The 22,325-nt window shown below is 38.2% G+C and overlaps 3 protein-coding genes across 3 annotated transcripts in view; all 3 read left to right on the top strand.

The window, feature by feature from the left end:
- The first annotated feature begins 5,191 nt into the window (after positions 1 to 5,191).
- ASDURF (ASNSD1 upstream open reading frame) lies at positions 5,192 to 9,725 on the top strand. Its single transcript, XM_040642952.1, has 4 exons — positions 5,192 to 5,377; positions 7,094 to 7,147; positions 8,835 to 8,910; positions 9,510 to 9,725. The coding sequence occupies exons 1-4, from the start codon at positions 5,288 to 5,290 to the stop codon at positions 9,578 to 9,580; spliced, it is 291 nt and encodes a 96-aa protein (XP_040498886.1). The 5' UTR covers positions 5,192 to 5,287; the 3' UTR covers positions 9,581 to 9,725.
- On the top strand, positions 9,602 to 17,158 carry ASNSD1 (asparagine synthetase domain containing 1). Its single transcript, XM_008687253.2, has 3 exons — positions 9,602 to 11,068; positions 11,350 to 11,531; positions 14,119 to 17,158. The coding sequence occupies exons 1-3, from the start codon at positions 9,602 to 9,604 to the stop codon at positions 14,402 to 14,404; spliced, it is 1,935 nt and encodes a 644-aa protein (XP_008685475.1). The 3' UTR covers positions 14,405 to 17,158.
- Positions 17,159 to 19,380: 2,222 nt separating this feature from the next.
- ANKAR (ankyrin and armadillo repeat containing) overlaps positions 19,381 to 22,325 on the top strand; it is a 67,641-nt gene continuing 64,696 nt past the window's right edge. Inside the window, exon 1 of the mRNA XM_040642961.1 lies at positions 19,381 to 19,992. Coding sequence (XP_040498895.1) covers positions 19,392 to 19,992 — 601 coding nt within the window. The 5' untranslated portion in view covers positions 19,381 to 19,391. The remainder of the gene's footprint in view (positions 19,993 to 22,325) is intronic.

The raw sequence follows: 22,325 nt of genomic DNA, 5'->3' as shown, positions 1-22,325 counted from the left end.
GGGTAAAAATACCCAGCTCTGCATTATAAGGAGCGCATTCCATAAAGAAAAATATTATTCAAATAGATAAATATATATTATTAATATATCATTTAGACTTTATTTGTTCCTATTGATTCACTCAGATGGACACATTTCTGCATGTTTTAAAAGCACCTAAATGCAAATTTGGTAATAATAAATGCCTAATCACTTTAAAATTCTTCAGATATTAAACATTTCATAACTTTATTCAATTGACTTAGCCATTCACTGTAATCTAGCTCACAGAGATGGTTATGTTTAACTTTGCTTCTTTGGTAATGTAGAACAAAACTTTTAAAGCATATCCTTAGTCTTAAGAAATCAGGGGAATGGAAGAAGGTAAGATAATTTTAACCAACCTTTTTCTTAACCGTCGGAAATGGAAAGATGCATGGATAGCATAAAAAGCATCTTCTAAAAAAAAAAAAGCATCTTGTCCTGCTGTCATTCACAAGCCACACTGAGCCCTACACTGTAAGACAGTACCACCAATAACGAAGTGTTCAAATCCATCGGTACAAGAGCCGGGCCCACGCAGAATGAGACGTATGAGATACCCAGGCTGGAAAATCTACAGAGGCACTCATTGCAGTATGCTGAGAGTGCGTGCGCCCTTAAAGTTTGCACTTAGGTTATCCCATTTGTCTTACTCTAGTCCCTGCCCTGCACAAGAGCCCCAAAGTGATGCTGGCTGTAGGAGCCAAGGGTGCCCTATCTCCATGTTCCTTAGCTGAAGCTAAGTTGCAGAACCAATCCTCTCTTTAGTTGAAAGAGCTTACTCATCTCCAGCCCAGTGCTTGGAGATTCAACCATTTCCCTTAAGTGACCAAGATCAGGCTGGTGTGCTTTTCTACTAATCTAAGATACTGTCTCCTCCTCCCAGAGCCTGTGTGACAAGACCCAGTAGTCCCACTGCCAGACACTAGAGCCCTGCTTATAAACACCAGTCCACTATTTCAGGCCTTGCCACCTTCAGACAGACTTCCTGATGCAAATCACCTACTTAGATTACAATATTACTTCTCCCTTGATCTTACCTGTCTGTTATTTAAAGCCTGGCCAAAATCCCACCCTATTTCCAGTGCTACCTGCTTGCTAAGACCACCCTTTAGCATGTTAGTCTAGGCTTCTTAAAAGTCTGTGGCTCAGTCCGCCTCCTTTCAATTGGCGTCCAATTAGTCCTACCTCATCAGAGTTAACAGAATCATCCATTTATTGTGACAACCAAGATAACCAAAAATGCCTTCAGCTTTAGCCCTGTTGAGAATCACTGGAAGTAGAAGAGAGGACATACCTTCAATGAGAAAGAGGCCAAGCATTTGGGAGCCTGGTTCTTTCCACTCCATTGGTTCATAAACCCTACTTGTGTCAAATTCATCTGGAGGAACTTCTAACTTATCTTTTTAACACACACTTAGATAGTGCTAGAAACTATTATAAACACCTGACAAACACTAACTCATTCAATCTTCATAACAACCCTTTGAGTTAGGCACTATTGTTACTTCCATTCTACAGATTAGGAAACTGGGGCTTGAGAGGTTAATGACTTACCCGAAGTCACACATCTAATAAATATAAGCCTAACTTGAAGCCCAGCCATTTTGGTTATAAGGTAAATGGTTAACACTATGTTACGCAGCAGACAGCCATATCCCAGTCCCAAAAATTTGATCCAGTAAATCTGGGGAAAGGACTGAGAAATGTGTATGTCTATGAAAAAAATTTTCAGATGATTTTACATAGTTAGAAGGGCACCCACCTACTAACTGGTATGTGGGAACCACAACACTATTGCACTCCCCATTTGGGAGAGACAGAAAGGAGACTTATGTGGCTAGAAACAATTGTGTGTTGCAATATACCAAAAAAGCAAGGGAAAACAGTGGTTGGGGAACTATTCATTCAAAACCTCGGAAGGCAGGATAATAATACCTTATGCCTTTATAAAATGATCAACAGTGAATTATGTATTGTTAAACAGAATGAAATATATTAAGAGTGTAGCATCAGAGGAAGAGTATAATAGCATTAATAAACATGAAATTATCTTACTAAGTAGGATACATGACAGCAATGGACTTAAATGAAGAAGAAAGAAGAGCCTAGCTAGTTGTATGGTGAGCTGCAGATGGTCAGTCCTGAACCAGTCAGGCAAGACAAATGATACCAGGTAACCCCAAAAGGTGGTTTTAAGCAATGTAGGAATTACAGCAGTTGAGAGAGGGAATAGAAGCAATTGGATATACATGAAAAAAATAAGATAAAATGTGAAAGAATTTTGAAAACAGTTTAGAACCATACAAATATGACTATCACTACTTCGTTTAGTAGTATGACATCTTAAGAGGCCCCCAGGAATAAAACAAAAACAAAAACAAAAAAATATCCAAGTCAAGCACAGTCATAAGCAATAACCCACCTCCAAAAGGGGGTAAGCAGCTGTAGACTGGTCAGCAGTATTTCTGACCACTCAGTATGGAAACAATTGTAGGTGAAAGAGTCAGCTCAAATCTGAACCAGAACTCCCACTCTGCCAGCTACTGCCATAGAAGGTGGAGTACAAAGAAGACCAATATACTCGGAAGCTCAGTCTCCAGCTATATAGAAAAGCCTCCAAGCATAAATTAAGATAACATCATGTGTCAGGAGAGGTGAGTTCCTAGGTTCCCACCAGAATTAAAAATAATATCCCATGTGTCAGGAGAGCTATGTCCCTAGGTTCCCACCAGCTCAACAGTATTAAACCCTAAAGGCTGGGATGCCTGGGTGGTTCAGTCAGTTAAGCATCTGTCTTCAGCTCAGGTCATGATCTCAGGGTCCTGGGATCGAGTCCCATTTTGGGCTCCCTGCTTAGCAGGGAGCCTGCTTCTCCCTTTGCTGCTCCCTCTGCTTGTGTTCTCTCTCTCTCTCTCTCAAATAAATACATAAAATCTTAAAAAAATAAAAGTAGTAAAACTTTCTAAAAAATGATCCAAAAGGACAGCCATTCTACAGTATATAAAAACAAGAAGCAAAAGTACATAAAATTAAAATTATGCTTCTATTAATCAGTGTTTCTGTATTCAATTTTTAAAATAAATTATCTACTTATCTAATGATTAATCATTAATTAACCCAATTTATTATCTCAGGATTTCAAGTTACCTAAGGATTTTGAAGTTATGCATAAACTTACATAATACAGAACATAACTACTGTTGATATAAAAAGTATGTCTGAATAATTATTCAGAAATTTACATTTACATTTTTAATAAACTTGCATATTTTGTAGTAGTAATGCTAGCTTATTTAACCAGTAAACCAATATAAGAAGCTTAGGAAACTCAGATTATCTAATCTCTTCGTGAGAAAGCAAATCTAAATGTCATTAAAAAAACATGCATCTGTATTTTACTTAACATTGACAAATCAGTGCAAAGATATACAACTGCTTTTTTCTTTCTTAAACCAAAATTATTAATCTAACCTGATTTCTCCAAAGACTCATCTTAATTATATAAATTTATATTCTTCACATGTATGTAAGCTAGCAGGTTTTGTAAGAAGAAATTTTTTCCTTAGAAGTTCAGTACATATTAAGTATTAGATATTTTGGGCTTTTTAAAATTTTGGGGATTTATGCAAGGGCACATTTATGTCTACAGACCAATCAGAACAGAAGTTCTTTAATTTAAGAGACATTATAGTGGAATTTATTAATACCCTCCAGAAGTATGAAAACCTTTTACACTGAGCAACATATGAAGACTATTCTAAATTATAGTCACATGGACACATAGATAGCTTATAGCTTCAGTTTTACATTTCAATCATGGGTTGAATGCACCACAGAAATACAAAAATTCACTGGCCCAGAACTCAAAAATCAGTTCTCCTTCCCAGTGGACACAAAGTTCTTAATTAATTTGAGCTCACAAAAGACAAACAAAAAGACCAAAAAACTGGATTCTTTCATCTCTCTTCTAATAGAGACTAGATCTCCATCATCCAATAGGTATCATCAAACGGATATACCATAAAACCAAATCCCCAATCATTGTTGCTAGTAATATATAATAATTTATCAGGCATGCATACCTTAGAAACAAAACAAAATTTTAAAAAAATCAGTAAAAAGGAAAAATAGACAGCAGACTTAGTCCAAGAACCAATAAAAGATATGCCTGGGCTTAAACCACACTGAGGTGTACTTCCTTAGCCATACAGTTTTGCTCCATCAGTTGAGTACACATCAGTTGTCAACTCTGTGGAACCTTGAGAGTTCTTATGCTGAAGTATAGGGCAGGATAGTATACACAAAATCATGTCTCTCACGCAAGGATAATATGAACCTATGTCAAAGTTTTATTCAATCCATTAATTACTGAAGGAACAGATGATGTCAAAACCTAATAGTTTATGAGAAACTAAGCATATATTAATAAAGAAATCGTTAGAATTTCAGAGTTAGATACAAAACTGAACAATAAATCACAACCTGTGGTATTATCTGGCCCAGCAGATAGAAATTTTGTGTGCGTCTCTGCCACACAAAAATCTACAAGTTAACCTCTGCTCCTACAGAATTGTAAAATAGCCCAGTCAATAGAAAGTCAGGCCCAGAAAAGATATAAAAGAACACCAGTAATCTCTTGTTTACAAGGCTTGGATAATTTTTCTCATAGGAGTGAGCTATTGCAAATATTGCATGGAACATACATAAAAAATTTATTCATTTATCTGAAATTTATATTTAACTAGGAATCCTGTATTTATATTTTAACCCTAACAAGAAGTTAACAAAAATTTTACCAAGTCTGTACAACGCCGTTGCCAGACTTAAATCAATGCCTAGTTTCATATCCTTCCTTGCCCAGACAATTAAGTGGTTATTTTTTACCCCGCTTCTATTTTGTATATTTACCACTGGAGGGCGCATATAACGCACAATCCACTGGACTCCAGGCGGTGAGGAGACCACAAGAGCGTTTCCACTTCGCATCCGCTAGGGGACCATGAGGCAACCTCTCCGATTTCACAGCCAGGATCACGCGCTCCCTAAGCACCTGTGCGCACGCGCACAACTCCTCCCACGATACGTCCGGATTGCGCAGGCGTTCCAGTGAGCGCGCCGCTGCTGCTGGTAAGACTGATGGGAAAGAGAACGGGAGGGGGTGGGGCCACGGGGAGCGCGCACGCGCTGAGGCTGAGGATGGGAGGTATTGGGCACGGGGGCGGGGGGGCGCTGCTACAACTTGAGTTCAGCGCGCTCGGTAGAAATGCCCAGCAGGGGGTCACGGCCCGAGGACCGCGCCGGGCTGTTCTCCGCAGACCACTCGACGCTGCGCAAGGAGGATCTTAGCAGCAAGGTGAGTGTGGGACGAGGCGCGAAGGTCCGGACTGGGCTCCGCTCGTCTCAGAAGAAGGTTCCCCGCGCCACATGGCCCAGCCTAGGCTTTGCCCTGCTGCTTTGCTCCTTCAGTCTTAGCATTTGGCAGCTAGAGTTAAAGGGAGACCATGAAATTTGCCCCGAGATTAGACCCAGATGGTAGTGGGACAGAGGTTTGGTTGGGATCTTTTCTCTCTACTCTTTTTAAACTGTTAGAAGTACCTCCCACCCCAAATCTATTGTGGTGTTTTCCATCTCAGAAAATGCCACCATCATCCATTCAGTCGTCCGTGCCAGTTACCTCGGAGCTCTCCTTGACGTCCATCACGAAGATTAACCAGTTCTACTTCTGAAGCTCGTTTCAGATAAATCCCTTTATCACAATGCACACACATCATCCTAAACCAGCCATCTTCATCTGCCATCGGGAATCCTGCAGAAGTTTCCTAACCGGTCTCCTTCATCCATCCTTACCTTCTTCCAGTCTATTCTCCACTTTAGCCAGAGCAGTGATCCTAAAATATGTATCAGATTGTCGCTTTTCTGTCCAAAAGGGCGGGGGGAGGGGGAGCAATTCTTAACTGCCATAAACAGATAGAACCTTTAAAAATATGCTGGAGATGGGAATGGTTATAGCTTTTCAGGTATTAGATGGCCTAGATTTTACTTTAGTTCTGTCCCAAACTGGCAGTGACATCTCAAGCAATCTCTAATCCCTCTGTATCGGTTTCCTTGAAATGTGTACTTGTTATTTCTAAAATGAATGGGGATGCGCTGTTCAAACACAAGTCTGAAGGAGGTTATACAAATTTGGCCTTGGAATTCAATTCAAATCTAGCCAATTACTACGTTGACTGGAAAGACAGAAGTGTGCACACCATAGGGAGTGAATTTTCAAAGCACATACAGCCCACTCCAGTTACTACCATAGCAAGCCATTTATACTGATGTATGACAGATCTCTGACGTGTGTGAGGTAGGACAGAGATTATAACTCCTGCTTTTAGAGGCACTGGTGACACAGTATCATGTTCACAACATAACTGTCTTTACTGAAAAGAGTTAGAAATTTCACTTCCACTTAGTTGTGCCTTCTTGTGCCCTATCCTAGTAATAAGAAGTGAGGCATAGTTCAACAGTGCCAGCACCATTCTCCTCTTCAAAACATAAAGAGGAATAAAGCCAAGATGGAAAGTGATATGCCTTACTGCCCCAAGTAGGGCATTTAGTACTACTTGCTTGTTCTGAATGTGTGGCTGCACTGTTCAGTATATAAATCATGAAAAGCATTGATATCTCATGACATGTGCTATTAAAAAAAAAAAGCTAAAACATAAAAGAAATAATTGAAAACCGATATTACTTTTGGTGCATACTGTCTTTTTGAAATAAAAGGTACAGACTTTGTTTAGTAACTCTGGCCCTTGCATGAATGCTGGTTACCAATGCCAAACCCCCTATCTGGGCTCAGTGAGTTTCTAATACCTGTCAGGTGTAATCACTGTTTCCTCTTCCAAATTTCCCCCAGCTGCATCCCCACACATTGCTGTTCAAAAAGAATCTGTGTATTCACAGACTGCCCATTTGGACAATCAGTAAATTATAGCCCCTATCTCATCTCTCTAATTTAAAAAGGCCCTCAATTGAGCGTTTTTTGCTAGCCTCTGATTTAAGAAGTTTTTCTTTATTTCAATAGATTAAAGAACAAAAAGTTGTTGTGGATGAACTTTCTAACCTGAAGAAGAACAGGGTGAGTTATTAGGGTAATTCTGAATTGTGTGTTGGAAGGTTTTGTTATATCTTATTAACTATATATTAAAGTTAAATGAATTATATATAAGATTTATATTTACATTAAAATATGCAAGATTTCAGAATTTTTTAGTTACATTGAAAAAGTGAAAAGTGTCCAAAATTTTATATACATATGTGAATATCTATATGTTAATTATAGTTGATAATATTTTTTCCCATCATATGCAATTTGTACTACCTTTGAACCAAAAGATACTAATTATACAATGGTATCTTGGAGCTGTAATCACTAATGGTATTTACTTATATTTGAATTTGGTGTTTTCTTTTGAATTAAAATACCTTTAAATATACTAAGAAAGGAAACTATGCCTTTAAGTGAATGTGGATAATTGTTGAAAAAACAAAAAGGATAAATTGCTTTCCCCTTCCCCAAATTTTTTTACACAAATCTTCCAAATATTTAACATTTCCATTAATGTATTCATAAACAAGCAATCTACTGCTTTATATTTAAACTGTCAAAAATTTAAAGTTCAGTAAGAAATGATTTTGAGCCCTTTAAAGCCCTTTAAATTGCTTTCCCCTTCCCCAAATTTTTTTACACAAATCTTCCAAATATTTAACATTTCCATTAATGTATTCATAAACAAGCAATCTACTGCTTTATATTTAAACTGTCAAAAATTTAAAGTTCAGTAAGAAATGATTTTGAGCCCTTTAAAGCCCTTTAAATTGCTTTCCCCTTCCCCAAATTTTTTTACACAAATCTTCCAAATATTTAACATTTCCATTAATGTATTCATAAACAAGCAATCTACTGCTTTATATTTAAACTGTCAAAAATTTAAAGTTCAGTAAGAAATGATTTTGAGCCCTTTAAAGCCCTTTAAATTGCTTTCCCCTTCCCCAAATTTTTTTACACAAATCTTCCAAATATTTAACATTTCCATTAATGTATTCATAAACAAGCAATCTACTGCTTTATATTTAAACTGTCAAAAATTTAAAGTTCAGGAAGAAATGATTTTGAGCCCTTTAAAGCATTTATAACTGACAGGTTGGTTAAACATTTCTGATATTGTCCCTTTTGCAATTTTAGAACTTAAGGCACAACTGATACAAACTTTCTAGAGGGCAGGTTGGCAGAATGTATCAAAGTTAAGACTATGTAGCACTTTGACCCAGTTCCATTTGTAGGAATTGATACTTAGGAATCATGGGAGTGCACAAAGATTTAGTTACAAAGAACTTCATTGCAACATTGATTTATAAAGTTGGTAATATCTTAAATGTTTAAAACTTGAGGACTTATCAAATAAACTGTAATGTTATACCCATACAGTAATGTTGTAAAAGAATACTTATTGATAAGAAAAAGTGTTCCCAATGTATTGTTCGTTGATAAAAGCAAATAATAAATCTGTATTTCTAGTAAGAGCCTTTTTGTTCAAGGAAACTGGTAGTTTGGTATGTGCAGAGAAAAAACATTTCACCTCAGTGTTAGTGGTAGCAGTTTCTAGATGGCAGAATAATGGGTGACTTTTGTTTATCTGTATTCGCTAAGGTATTATTCTGAGTATATGTCACTGAAGTTCAAGAATATACAATAAAAAGGTTCAGAGTTTTGGCATTCACTTTTTGGATTAAATCCTGATATTAGCCTAAATTATGTTTTACAGAAGGTATATAGGCAGCAACAGAACAGCAACATATTCTTTCTTGCAGACCGAACAGAAATGCTTTCTGAAAGCAAAAGTAAGTTTTTTTGGTATATTATATAGAAATGCATGAAAAGTCTTTTCTAGGGTTTCTGTAGAAACTCATGGTCATTCCTAAATTATACTGTCTGTATCTGAATGTTTAAATATATATCTGAAGGTTGGATGGTGGTATATCAAATGAAATTAGTGCCGTGGTTTGGTTTTTCCTCAAGTTGGCCTTCCAAAAATGAGTCTACAGTAAAAAAATAAAATAAAATAAAAATATATAAGTTGTGTTAGAAAGCCATAATTATTAATGTGTGCTTTAGAATTTTTGGCAGATCTAGGTATGAAAACTGCTCTACCACTTTCTCCCTTCGTGACTTTGAGTGAATCACTTTAAGCCTCCAAAGTTTGGGGGGATTTAAACAAGAAGGAATAGATAAAGTTCATAGCCCAGTGCCTGGGCTAAAATAAGCATTTAATAAACAGAAATTATTTTCCTAAAAGATAAACATTTGTCGTTACAAGCCTGTTGTAACACAGTGCATATACTCAAGTGGTTTGATCTTGGTAAGTGTCGCTCTATGAATTACTAGGGAAAGGTCTAAGAATTTTCATTTTACTCAATATTTCTTCTCCCCTCCCCGACAGATATATTGGATGAACTGAAAAAAGAATACCAAGAAATAGAAAACTCAGAGAAGACCAAAATCAAGAAATAGTCAACTTGATTTCACATAACAATGTGTGGCATTTGTTGTTCTGTAAGCTTTTCTGTTGAGCATTTCAGCAAAGATTTGAAAGAGGATTTACTGCATAATCTTAACCGACGGGGACCCGATAGTAATAAACAGTTGTTAAAGTCTAGTGGTAGCTACCAGTGTTTATTTTCTGGTCATGTCCTTCACTTAAGAGGTGTTTTGACTGCCCAGCCTGTGGAAGATGAAAGGGGCGATGTGCTCCTGTGGAATGGAGAAATCTTTAGTGGCATAACGGTTGAAGCTGAAGAGAATGATACTCAAATAATGTTTAATTACCTTTCCTCTTGTAAGAATGAATCTGATGTTTTGTCACTCTTCTCAGAAGTCCAAGGTCCTTGGTCTTTTATATATTACCAAGCATCCAGTCATCATCTATGGTTTGGTAGAGATTTTTTTGGTCGCCGTAGCCTGCTTTGGCATTTTAGTAATTTGGGCAAGAGTTTCTGCCTCTCTTCAGTTGGCTCACAGACATCTGGAGTGGCCAGTCAGTGGCAAGAAGTTCCAGCATCTGGAATTTTCAGAATTGATCTCAAGTCAGCTTCCATTTCCAAATCTTTGGTTTTAAAATTGTACCCTTGGAGATCTATTTCTGGGGAGAATGTCATCAAAGAATGTGTTAATAGCCTGATTCAAATTTCAGCAAACTTGCCAACATTTGTATCAGCGGTAGCAAATGAAGCCAAACTATATCTTAAAGAACCTGTTGCTCCTTTAAATATGGTGTTGCCACAAGCTCCACTGACGATTCCTTGCAGTAATATTGCTAGTGTCCCTCCTACAAGGGAAACACTTCAGGTGTTTCTTACTGATGGACACATGAAGGAAGTAGTTCAGCAATTCATTGATGTCCTGAGTATTGCAGTGAAGAGGCGTGTCTTGTGTTTACCTAGGGATGAAAACCTGACATCAAGTGAGGCTTTGAAAACTTATGCTAGGAAAGCAAATGTTGCAATCCTGTTTTCTGGGGGTATCGATTCCATGGTTATTGCAGCCCTTGCTGACCGCCATATACCTTTAGATGAGCCAATTGATCTTCTTAATGTGGCTTTCATGACTAAAGAAAAGACTGTATTAACTGGTTTTAACAAAAAGAGGAAAAAACAGAAAAGTCATTGTGAAATACCTTCTGAAGAATCCTCTAAAAAAGCTGCTGCTGCTGGTGATGACGACAGTCCTGATAAACAATTCAGAGTACCAGATCGTATCACAGGAAGAATGGGGCTAAAGGAACTACAAGCTGCTAACCCTTCCCGGATTTGGAATTTCGTTGAAATTAATGTTTCTCTGGAGGAACTGCAAGAATTAAGAAGAACTCGAATATGCCACTTAGTTCAGCCGTTGGATACGGTGTTGGATGATAGTATTGGCTGTGCAGTCTGGTTTGCTTCCAGAGGAATTGGTTGGTTAGTAACCCAGGATGAAGTGAAATCATATCAGAGCAGTGCAAAGGTACGGCATGGCAGACACACTGTACTCAGAATTTCTGAGACCTGGTTTTGACCCTTTAAAGCTATTAGCATTTAAATTGCAAGAATGTAGCATATTTTAATTGCATTTAATCTACAGTGCAGTGTATAAGACTTTTTAAAAATTGGGCATATTTTACTATTTTATAACTTGTGCTTTTGTCAGAAAATTATTTTTGAGATGATAACTTTTTAAGCTTTGCTTTGTTTTAGTCATTTTCTTTATCTTACATTGGAAGTATGGATTTCTTTAAACCGTTACAGGTAGTTCTCACTGGAATTGGTGCTGATGAGCAACTTGCAGGTTATTCTCGCCATCGTGTCCGCTTTCAGACACACGGAATGGAAGGATTAAATAAGGAAATTGAGATGGAACTGGGACGAATATCTTCTAGAAATCTTGGTCGTGATGACAGAGTTATTGGTGATCACGGAAAAGAAGCAAGGTAATTCTACTTATCTAAGTGCTGTGGGTAATTTTGTAGAAACACTAGACTATAAAAGGAGATTTTTCGGTTCCTTTTCTTTGCAAGACTGTTCAAATGAGTAACAGTGGCAACAATAATATCTTGGCTTTATATTACAAACACTGTCCATCAGAGGGAAAGCTGGGGAGGAGTCAGGGGACCAGTTATTTTCCAGAACTCATTCTCTAAATGTCTTTTTGGTAATTTTCAAAGATAATACAATGATGTGATTGTTTTCCATGCTACAATGAAAAAGACTATAAAACTGAGGTAATGAAATGCTGAGAGAAAGTATTTAAAGGATTGGGTTTTGTTTCAAATGTTTGCTTTCCTCCCAGTAAGAGCATAAGCCCTACTCCCATGCTTTCCCCTGCAGTGTGAGGGCACCTGGCTTTGTCACTATGGACATTTCTGTATGTAGAGAGCCATACTGATAGAAATGGTGGTTCCAGTATTAGATTCCCCTCTGCTACATGTTTTGAACTCAATTTGGTCATATGTTGCAGATTACCTAAAACTTTCAAAGAGATGAAGGCACTTTCGTGTGTATATTCTTTCTTAATTCAGGGGTTTATTTTTACCTACAACATATTTCTGATGGTAGTAAACAAATGCTTGAAAACCACTTTTTAAATTACTGAGGATAAAGAAAGATGTATTATTTAGTTATAAAAAGCAGAAGTTTGTTCCAGTAGGTTAATTTATTAAGTGGAGTTTTTTACAAGGGTACAAGCATGTGAGAACAGGGAGTCCTAATAAGCTTTGGGAGAATTAAGACATCATAATACAACTACTCCAACACTTCACTGTTCCTTAACTCTACTTCAGCTTTTCAGTATATATAGAAAATATATAAATTCTATGTGTATTGAAGATACATGTATAATATACATGATTAATATGTATTACATACCACAGTATAAAAGCCGTAAAATGTTTTCCTTTGAAGGATATATGTATTTGAGAGAGAGAGAGAAATTCAGTCCTTTATTTCAGGTAGGCCAGAGAAAAGGGAATTTAATTTACTTAGTAAAAGCAGTTAATTTTAAAGGCCCCATAGGATACCCTTATGTAAAAGTGCATATGAAGAAGGTGAAACAGCGAATACAGAATTGTGATGTAACAAGTACCACGATAGTGACTAGATCTAAAAAATGAATTTATTATGTATCTTGGTAAGCATTAACAGTGCTTAGTTGATTAGATTATCTTATATATAAATTTGTTTTTGCAATTAATTCATTTTTATAAAATAGTCCACATAACAAATGCCTTTTCCCTTTCCAGTCTCTCTACTTGAGCTAGAATAAAATGTAATAAAACAGAAACACTACTGTAACAGTTTTGCATTTAAAGAATTGGAGGGAGAGTTTTAAAGTATTTTAAACAAAAAACACAATTTTATAGGAAATTAGGGAAGCCTAGGGGCAGAAAATTATTTATTTTAATCTAATACTTTGTTTTTTTTATACCATTGGTCTCCATTTAAATGGCTTAAATGTAATCAAACAATGTTTTTTAAAGATTTACTTATTTCAGACAGAGAGAGCATGAGTGGGAGGAGCAGAGGGAGAGAGAATCCTCAAGCAGACTCCCTGCTAAGCACGGAGACTAATGCGGGGCTCAATCCTACCATTGACCATGAGATCGTGACCTAAGTGAAAACCAAGAATTGGACACTTAACTGACTGCCACCCATGTGCACCAATTTTTTTTTTTTAAGATTTATTTATTTCAGAGAGAGAATGCAGGAGCGCAAACAGGGGGAAGGGCAGAAGGAGAGGGGAAGCCGACTCCCTGTTGAGCATGGAGCCTGACTGGGGTTCTGTCTTGTGACTGGGAGATCGTGACCTGAGCTGAAACCAAGAGTCAAACGCTCAACTGACTGAGTCACCCAAGTGCCCCTAAACAATTTTGATACCATAAAATTTTACCATAAGTAAATGTTTCACAAGTTGAGGATTATAGAGCCCTTCTGAATTGATTTCACACCTCTAAAGTTCATTTTTTTTTTACATGATAAAGAGCAGACACAGATTGAATAATTGAATCAAGACTGTACTTGTGGAGCACCTGGGTGGCTCAGTCAGTTAAGCGTCTGCCTTGGGCTCAGGTCATGATCTCAGGGTTCTGGGATCCAGCCCCACATCAGGCTTCCTGCTCATCGGGAAGTCTGCTTGTCCTTCTCCCTCATCCCCCACCACCAGGCTCTCTGTCAAATAAATATACAAAATGTTATTAAAAAAAAAAAAATGTACTAGTTTTCAAGGCATCCCCAAAGAAACCTTGTGAAGCAGCTTGAGATTATTTCTTACCGTAGACTTATTTTTTGAGGCAAAATTTATTTTGTAGCATATGTATTAAAATTAGTCACATGAAATATTTGTACTGTGATTAAATTTTAGCCGTAAAATTGTGTAAATAACCAGAATATTTTTAATTGAGAAAATAGTGCCACCAAAAATAATTTGATGCTATAAATTTTAACACTGAATAAAATGTAAAAGAAATAATAACAAATTGGTTTTATTTTTTTATAGTGGTTATATTTATCTATTTATTTTAGATTTCCTTTCCTGGATGAAAATGTCGTTTCCTTTCTAAATTCCCTACCAGTTTGGGAGAAGGCAAACTTGACTTTACCCCGTGGAATTGGTGAAAAACTAATTTTGCGTCTTGCAGCAGTGGAACTTGGCTTAACAACCTCTGCTCTTCTGCCAAAACGGGCCATGCAGTTTGGATCTAGAATTGCAAAAATGGAAAAGAATAATGAAAAGGCATCTGATAAATGTGGAAGGCTCCAAGTCATTTCCTTGGAAAACCTTTCTATTGAAAAGGAGATTAAAACGTAATATTTCACAATGTAACAACATTTATTGAATGATGATTATGTAAAAACACTCTGCTGCTTTATTATTATATAATGTAGTGGTATTAAGTTTCATTACATGAATTTTTACTTGGCTGTGTAACTTAATAGAGCCAGTTTAGTCAAACTGACACAGGAGAAAAAGATAATACTCGAAAGAACAACTTGATCAAGTTCGAAGCTGTGATACTAACATTACTTTGAGCTCTTACATGGTAATGTCCCACCAGCAACGCTAAAAGAAGGCAGCTTTTACCGACTCTCTTCTTGGTAGCTACACCCAGAAATAACTCAATTTGTTGTTGTCACGGGCCTGGTTAAACAGCACTCTATTTGACAGATGAGAGAACTAAGGTTTAGAGAAGCTAAACGGGTTTGCTTGAAGTTCACACTCCTGAGCAACACTTGTTACTTCTGTTATATCTCTTTAGGCAGCTAATTTTCCCACTCAGAACTTCTGACGATTTTAAGCATTCTCCTATCCCCAAAATCTGTAGCCTCCCTCTCTGCCTCATTCTCAGCTCATGACCTGAGCTTTTCACAGAGAATCAGAGTCATTAGGACAAGATATGCCTCCACTTTCCAACACTAGAACTTCTAAGTGACGTGTAGGTACACCCATCCTTTTCTCCCTTCTTGTCATTAGAAGGGAAAGTGTGTCCATCCACCCATCAGAAGGCTGTGCCTCCACCTGTTATTTGTATCCCAACCCTTCTTGCCTCTCAGGAACCTTCTACTCTTCTCTCTACAGTATCTTCAGCCTCTTCTCTGTCGGATCCCTCCTAACATCATTTAAAGTGTTCTGGTCTAACCAGTTTAGAATGCACATACCTGGTTCTGTATCTTCCTCTGCTTATCATCTCTTGCCTCCCATCCACTCTTACCCTCTCCACCCTTCATCTCAACTCCACTCCAGCCTGACACCCACCCACATTAGTCAGCTGTGACCACCATACCAAGGTCACTGGGGTCTATCCTGATTAGGGCTGACACCCTTTCTGGACCTGGACATACTTTGATTCTTTTAATCTTGGTGGGAAAGCAGTTTTAGAATACTGACAAACAGAAACCTGTCAAAGACTGTTCATGTGCCCTGAATTTATCCTCTGGGAAATGCAATGTTCAAACCATGTTTAGATAGTAACTTTAATAGCTTTCATCCCTTTACCTGAGGGCAGACAACGAAGTATCTGTGTGGTCCTGAGCACCAAACTGACATTGCTCCCATCAGGAATAGATAAACTGATAGGTTTGCCTAGCAGCCTAGATTTGAATGTAATAATAACTTTCATAGTAACAATACAGTTCAATACTATCGTTCATGTAGTGATGATTCTGTGGCAGGCACTACTTTATGAGCTTTGCATGTGTTAATCCAGGTGAACCTCTAGGGAATTTCCAGCAGAATTCTGCTCCAGCAGAATACCGTGTGCGCAGGTTTTTTGTTTTGTTTTGTCCCCAGAGAGCCTAATTCTTTAAAACCTTCTTACCACTTAATTCCATAAACCCTGGGATGAGGGTTTGTGTTAGTCCTTAAACAATTTTCCCAAGATTTGAGACACTTAGAACAAACCATCTGGGTACCTGAGCAAAAAACATGCAAGTAGAATTTACATACACTGCTCATAAGTGCAAACATGAAAATCTGTTAAAGTAGCAGTGACTTTTTTACATCCCTGCTCTGGAGCAGCAAACATAAATTTTTAATACTACCTCCATAGCAGCTAAAATCATGACATGGTTGGACTAAGAGAAATTCCGCCCCCAGGTAATCCCTAAAACATCCATGTTGGTAAACTCAGTGGGAAAGTTTAAGTTATCCCCCTTGACATAGCAGCAGCAGTCAATGAAGTTGGGATTCCTTTATTTACGGAACACTTCTCTTGACTTGTGTGCCCAATCTTGGTTTTCCTCCTGCCTTCGTGACCGCTTGCTCTTTGTGTTCTTTGCTGACTCCGTCCTCCCCACCTGACCTTTAGATAATTAGACTTCTTAGGTTTCCATCCTGGGTTCCGAACTTCTCGATTCTTTCCCTTGGTGATTTAAGCCTGCCCACATGTATGCATCCACCCCAACCTGCCATTCTTAGCCGAGACCTGACCTGTATACTTAAGGCGTACGTGACATCTCTACTCGGTTCTCTCACAGGTACATCAAGGTCAGTATGTCTACAGCTGAACTCTTAATCTTGCCCTGATTCCCCATCTCTCCTGACAGAAATTTGAGCGTCATCTGGATAACCGCTTTCTTTTTTGAACACCACCCCCATTCAATCTGTCGCCACCTCGTTATTTCTCAAATCCATCCACAGCCCTGCATCTCCACTGCCACACACTCTAGCTTGTACCCAGCATCTACTGCCACCAACCTAGCCTAAACTTTTAGAATAAAGTTCAAAATCATTAACTCAGCAGCCTGGGTGATTAGGCCCTCGCCTGCCTCTATGGCCTAATTTTGTGCCCATTGTCTCTCTAGTTCTTTAAGCAAGGTTTTGTTCGGTTTCTCAAAAAGTTCAACTTCCTTCTCAACTGGATTCTTCATCACCTGTTCCCTAACCCTGGAAAGCTATTTCTCCAACTCTGCTTGGATAGCTCTTTTTCATCTTCCTGGCTCAGTTTAAAATATCACTTCCTCCGGGCAGCCTTTCCCAGCCCCTTGTCTCCGTTAGATTTCTTGCATGTGCTGTCATTACATCTCACATTTATCAACCTGATTAAATACAATTGTATGATTATTTGCGTAACTGTAAGCTCCTTGAGTTTTTGTGTCTGTCCTGTTGTCCAGGGTCTCTGAGTCCCGGACACGATGCCTGGCTCATAATAAGCGTTCCATAAATACTCGCTGAGTGGAAGAATGATGATGCAGGTGGGATTCCAACTCAGGACTCCTTCAGAGCCTGGCGCCTTGGCCTCTGCCACTCCGGTTTTGTGTTTTCGTAGAGGCAAATCGTGAAAGTGAAAAGTGATGGGGAAGCACAGTGCTCAGAGCATGAGGCGGGATTGAGTTGTAAAGAGGGGAGGGGCTGGGACACCTGTCTGGAAAAATTCCTCAGCGCCAAGGGAGCGCCACGCCGCCGGAGGACCAACAGCTCCCGCGCTCAGTTCCCGCGAGAGGCGGAGGGCTCCCAGGAGGGCCGCGCGCTTGCGCGGGAGAAGTCGGCCTCCCCAGGCTGTCGTTGCAGGAGAGTCCCTCTCAGATCCTACCTGCAGCGGCTCCACCTCGCCCTCGCCCACGAGGGGATCCTGAAGGTGAGAAGGCATTCGAGCGATCACTGTCCCTGGCCCCGACGAATATTCTGGGGACCAGTGTGGACGAGGCCTCCTTCTCCTGAACAAGAAAACAATCATTCCAAAGTAGGTTTCTTTTCTTCCCTTGCCCTTTCCCCTCTCTCTCTCGTGTCCATGTGGACGTAGTTCTTGGACCAGACCTGGGCTGGTTCTGATTCTTTACGTGTGAAACCATAGGCACGTTCTGTAACCTTCCTAGTCTCCATTTCTGCGTCTGCACAATGGGGATACCAACACCTATCTCGAAGAGTTGGGTTCTCCAAGAGTCCTGTCCGAACTAGCAGCATCAGCATCACCTCTAACTTTTCAGAAATGCAAATTACCCAGCTCACTCCAACCGACTGAATCAGGGTCCAGCAATGTTTTAACAAGCCCAGGTGGTTTCCATGCAAGCTAAACGTTGAGAATCACTACATAAGAGGGGCCAGTTAAATGAAATAAGTAAAATATTATGTATAAAGAGCTGCGCAAATAGTAGATGTTCAAAAAATACTGGTTATAATCATTTTTATTCCAAGAACAGAAAGACATTTAGTTACATAGAAACAAAGTTAAATAGGCTTTTCGTGTCTTTCCTTTTCTTTTAAGCAGGTCTTCATTTTCTTGCTTTAAAAAAACTGAAAACAAAATAAACATATACAAAAAGGCTTCTCCAGCAAAAAAGAATAAGTATGCAACAGTACTTTTATGTAAACATTTCTTTTTGACATACTTCTCAGTATCTTTTGACTTTTGAAAAGCAGAACATGATTGTTAGAGATTTTACTTTTTTAATTGTTTTAATTCAAATCTCAACTTTCTTATGGTGCAATTAGTTTAATATTGAAAATAGAAATAGAACTGCCATATGATCCAGCAATTCCACGTCTGGGTATTTACCTGAAGAAAATGAAAACATTAACTCAAAAAGATCTATGCACCTGATCTTCATTGCAGGATTATTTACAATAGTCTAGATATGGAAACAACCTAAGCATCCATCAACAGATGAATGGACAAAGAAAATGTGGTTAAATGTATACAATGGAATATTCAGCTATAAACAAGAATGAAATCTTGCTATTTGCAACTACATGGATGGAACTTTAGGGCATTATGCTAAATGAAATAAGACATACTGCATGATCTCACTTATATATAGAATTTAAAAAAACACACACACAAGCTCATAAATACAGGGGACAGATTGGTGGTTGCCAGAGGAGGGGGTTTGAGGGTTGGTGAAGCTTGAAGGGAGTCAAAAGTACAAACCTCCAGTTATAAGATAAATAAGCCATGGGGATGTAATGTATAGCATGGCCATTACAGTTAATAATACTGCTCTGCATTTTGAAAAGTTGCTAAGAGAGCAAATCTTAAAAGTAGGTATCAAAAAAATTTTTGTAACTATGTATGGTGATGATGTTAGCTAGACTTATTGTGGTGATCATTCAAAATATATATAAATATTGAATCACTGTAGACCTCAAACTATTGTTTATGACAATTACACCTCAATTGTTAAAAATGTTATTAAAAAAAGATTGAAAACTATAATGGTTGACCATGAAACAACCTAATAAAGATAAAGGTACAGATTTATTTGAGAAATCCAGCTTCATTACCATGACCAATTTCATTGCCTGCCTTTTCCTTTGTATTCATCACAGAAACTTCAGAAAGGCCACCTACAATTAGTAAGAAATGTTAAGATTGCCCAAAAAAGGATTACCTAGATTTGATCAAATTCAAGATGAAGAAACCTACCTGGAAAACTTAACAGTACAGAGAAATGCTTCTGCTTTTTTTGAAAAATATGATCGGAGTGAAGTACAAGAGTTGCTAACTACTGCCCTAGTCAGCTGGTTGTCTGCCAAAGACGACGTCCGCTCTCAACTGGATCTCCCATGCGGAATTATGACCCAAATGAATAATGTAGGTTTCTCCACTGCAATCCTGCTGACTCCTGTGGACCCAACTGCCCTCTTAGACTATAGAGAAGTCCATCAAATCATAAGGGAGTTGGCTGTTGGAATATATTGCTTAAATCAAATTCCCTCAATCAGTTTAGAAGCTAATTATGATCAGAGTTCTTCTTGTCAATTACCGCCAGCCTATTATGATACCAGAATTGGGCAAATTCTGATCAATATTGACTACATGCTGAAAGCACTGTGGCATGGAATATACATGCCCAAAGAGAAACGAGCCAGATTCTCTGAATTGTGGCGTACTATCATGGACATTGATCCAGATGGGAAGCCTCAAACACATAAAGATATTTTTGCAGAGTTTAGTGCTGCAGGTAAGAGAATCTAACACGCTTTATTTTTATTAGAAGCCATCTTTTTAATTTAAAGGTAATTTATCTTTGTCTCAGTTGGAGTTTTCAGTTTATACCTTTTGTCTTACAGAGCCTAAGTAGGAAAATCAGTAATAGAGCCAAGAGTAGAATTCGAGTGCGGTGAGAAAAACCTCCAAACTTGGAAACAAAATGACTGCCAGATTGGCTAGTCATTTACATTGCCGTTTTTATAAACCTCAAGAACGAATGGTAGAGTTGAAGTTAAGGATAGACATGCATCAGCAAGCTAAGCTTTGGTATTTTAGTAGCATTTGGTGTAATAAGTATTTGTTCTTGTTTCACCTAATTTTTAAGTTCCTTCCTTCTTAGGGCCGTATTTCTCTAAAGCCTGTATGTTCACAACAGATACCACTAAATCTTGGTGCATCTCCCCAGCATATATGTAAATGTTTCATTGAGCCTAAAAAAAAAAAAAAAATCCTGTAAGTTCCTTTGTAGCAGGCCATGTGGAATGGGGAGTAAATTGGGAAATGAGTGGTTCAGACAGTGTTCCCAACTGCTTTCATTGATTAAATATATCTAATCATTTTCTAAATAGATTTCCACAGTTTGTGGGCACAGGCTTAAAAATAAGTCTCAATTCTGGTAAAAATGTATTAGAATTTCACTTAACTGGAGGGAGCACAGCAATAGATTTTACCTAGATTTTAATCTCATCTGAAACTAAAAAAGGATGACAGTTTGTTCTTCGGGAATAAAATGTCACTCAGACATTCCTTTCTTGACTATTCTGAGAACAAATCTGTTGATTTGTGTATTGCATGTAGATTGGCTGCACTCTAGGGGGTTGATATTCAAAATATAATATTTTCAATTTTTATTCAGTTTTTTTATACATAATCCTAATATGGCAATAAGTTTCTGCTTAACCTTACTAAGTAAGAAAAGGATTAATATTCTCCCCTAATTAGCCAGATTTCCCTTGGCTAAATAGAGCTAATAACAGAAGCTCTTAATAGTAGATCAGGTGGAACGAACCACTTTTTATCTGAATTGTGCATGTAACTGGGGAGAAAATTACCTGAAAACAACTTTAGTTTGTCAGTGTAAGTCTGGTTAGTAAAGCAAATACCTTGAAAACAAAATTAGTAGTTTCTTAGCTTCTCAATAAGATGTGGAAGAATTGTGATCATTTGAATATGTAATATAGTTAAAATGGTAAGGTAGTTTCATGGAGTTGTTTTGTTGTTTTCTTATTTTTTTCCTTCTGTCATTGATAGCTAAATCAAAAAGTATACACACACATACAAAATGTACATATATGTGTTCATAAAGGACTCTAGTTTGATTTAGTCATTTTACAAATTTTCACTGAGCTTTTATTTCTAGCTCAGACACAAAAATAAGCCTGATGTCAAGAACAAGTTAACAGTAAGCTCACATAAAAGCACCATGACAAAAAGAACCTTACTGCCTTGTTTATCCCTGTATGTTTTGTGCCTAAGACAGTCCCTGACACAAAGTAGGCATCCACTAATATTTGTTAAATTGAGTTAAATGAATTGACTTACACTTCTCTCTTTTTTAAAAATTTATTTATTTATTTGAGAGAGAGAGAGGGAGCATGAGCAGGGGGAGAGGCAGAGGGAGAAGCAGACTTCCTGCTGAGCGTGGAGCCTGACTGACACAGGACCCCGAGGTCATGACCTGAGCTGAAATCAAGAGTTGGCTGCTTATCCGACTGAGCCACTCAGGTGCCCCCGAATGACACCCTTGAGGGGATTTCTACCATTAGCAGTGGGTCAGGTTAGAAATCAAGTCTAGCTTGAACGTTCCAAAGGACAATAACTGTGAACTGAGGGAACAGGTCCTCAGCAAACATGTCACAGGTAGATCAGCTCAAAGTTTTGACCATCCTAAGTGTCCAGTCAGGATGGTGTTTAGGTACAATGGTACAATTGGGTGGTTATTCCCAACCACTACCTTCAGCAATACACATCGCTGAACACTTCTGAATCTTGGTTAGGACCTGAACCACGGAAGTGTTTGTTTGCTACCGATGCTATTTACTGTATCTGCGGCTGGACTGCTGTGAAGTTCAAATAGCTAAGAATAAGATTTGCTTGATGACAGTCAGGCAGCCTGACTCACCTGCTTTGGGTTGGGTTTTCAGATATGTTGCCTTAGTGTACCAGCAAGCAGTACCACCTCTTGAAGACAGTACTTCTGTGTCTCAAAGATAGTTTAGGTAGCTAATAGCTCTCATTTCCATGCAGGGTAGTCAACTTCTGTTGAGAACAGGCCCCAAGAGTAGTGAGTATAAGGCAGAAATT

This window comes from Ursus maritimus, unplaced genomic scaffold, assembly GCF_017311325.1.
Source record: "Ursus maritimus isolate PB19 unplaced genomic scaffold, ASM1731132v1 scaffold_1, whole genome shotgun sequence".
Taxonomy (NCBI): Eukaryota; Metazoa; Chordata; class Mammalia; order Carnivora; family Ursidae; genus Ursus; species Ursus maritimus.
This window is presented reverse-complemented; position numbering and strand designations above follow the sequence as displayed.

What these genes read in the sequence shown, in the direction of transcription:
- ASDURF (XM_040642952.1), top strand. Translation starts at nt 5,288, where the DNA reads ATGCCCAGCAGGGGGTCACGGCCCGAGGACCGCGCCGGGCTGTTCTCC. An exon ending in AGGAGGATCTTAGCAGCAAG is followed by an intron (nt 5,378 to 7,093) that starts GTGAGTGTGGGA and finishes TTATTTCAATAG; the next exon opens with ATTAAAGAACAAAAAGTTGT. An exon ending in AATGCTTTCTGAAAGCAAAA is followed by an intron (nt 8,911 to 9,509) that starts GTAAGTTTTTTT and finishes CCTCCCCGACAG; the next exon opens with ATATATTGGATGAACTGAAA.
- ASNSD1 (XM_008687253.2), top strand. Translation starts at nt 9,602, where the DNA reads ATGTGTGGCATTTGTTGTTCTGTAAGCTTTTCTGTTGAGCATTTCAGC. An exon ending in CATATCAGAGCAGTGCAAAG is followed by an intron (nt 11,069 to 11,349) that starts GTACGGCATGGC and finishes AAACCGTTACAG; the next exon opens with GTAGTTCTCACTGGAATTGG. An exon ending in GATCACGGAAAAGAAGCAAG is followed by an intron (nt 11,532 to 14,118) that starts GTAATTCTACTT and finishes TATTTATTTTAG; the next exon opens with ATTTCCTTTCCTGGATGAAA.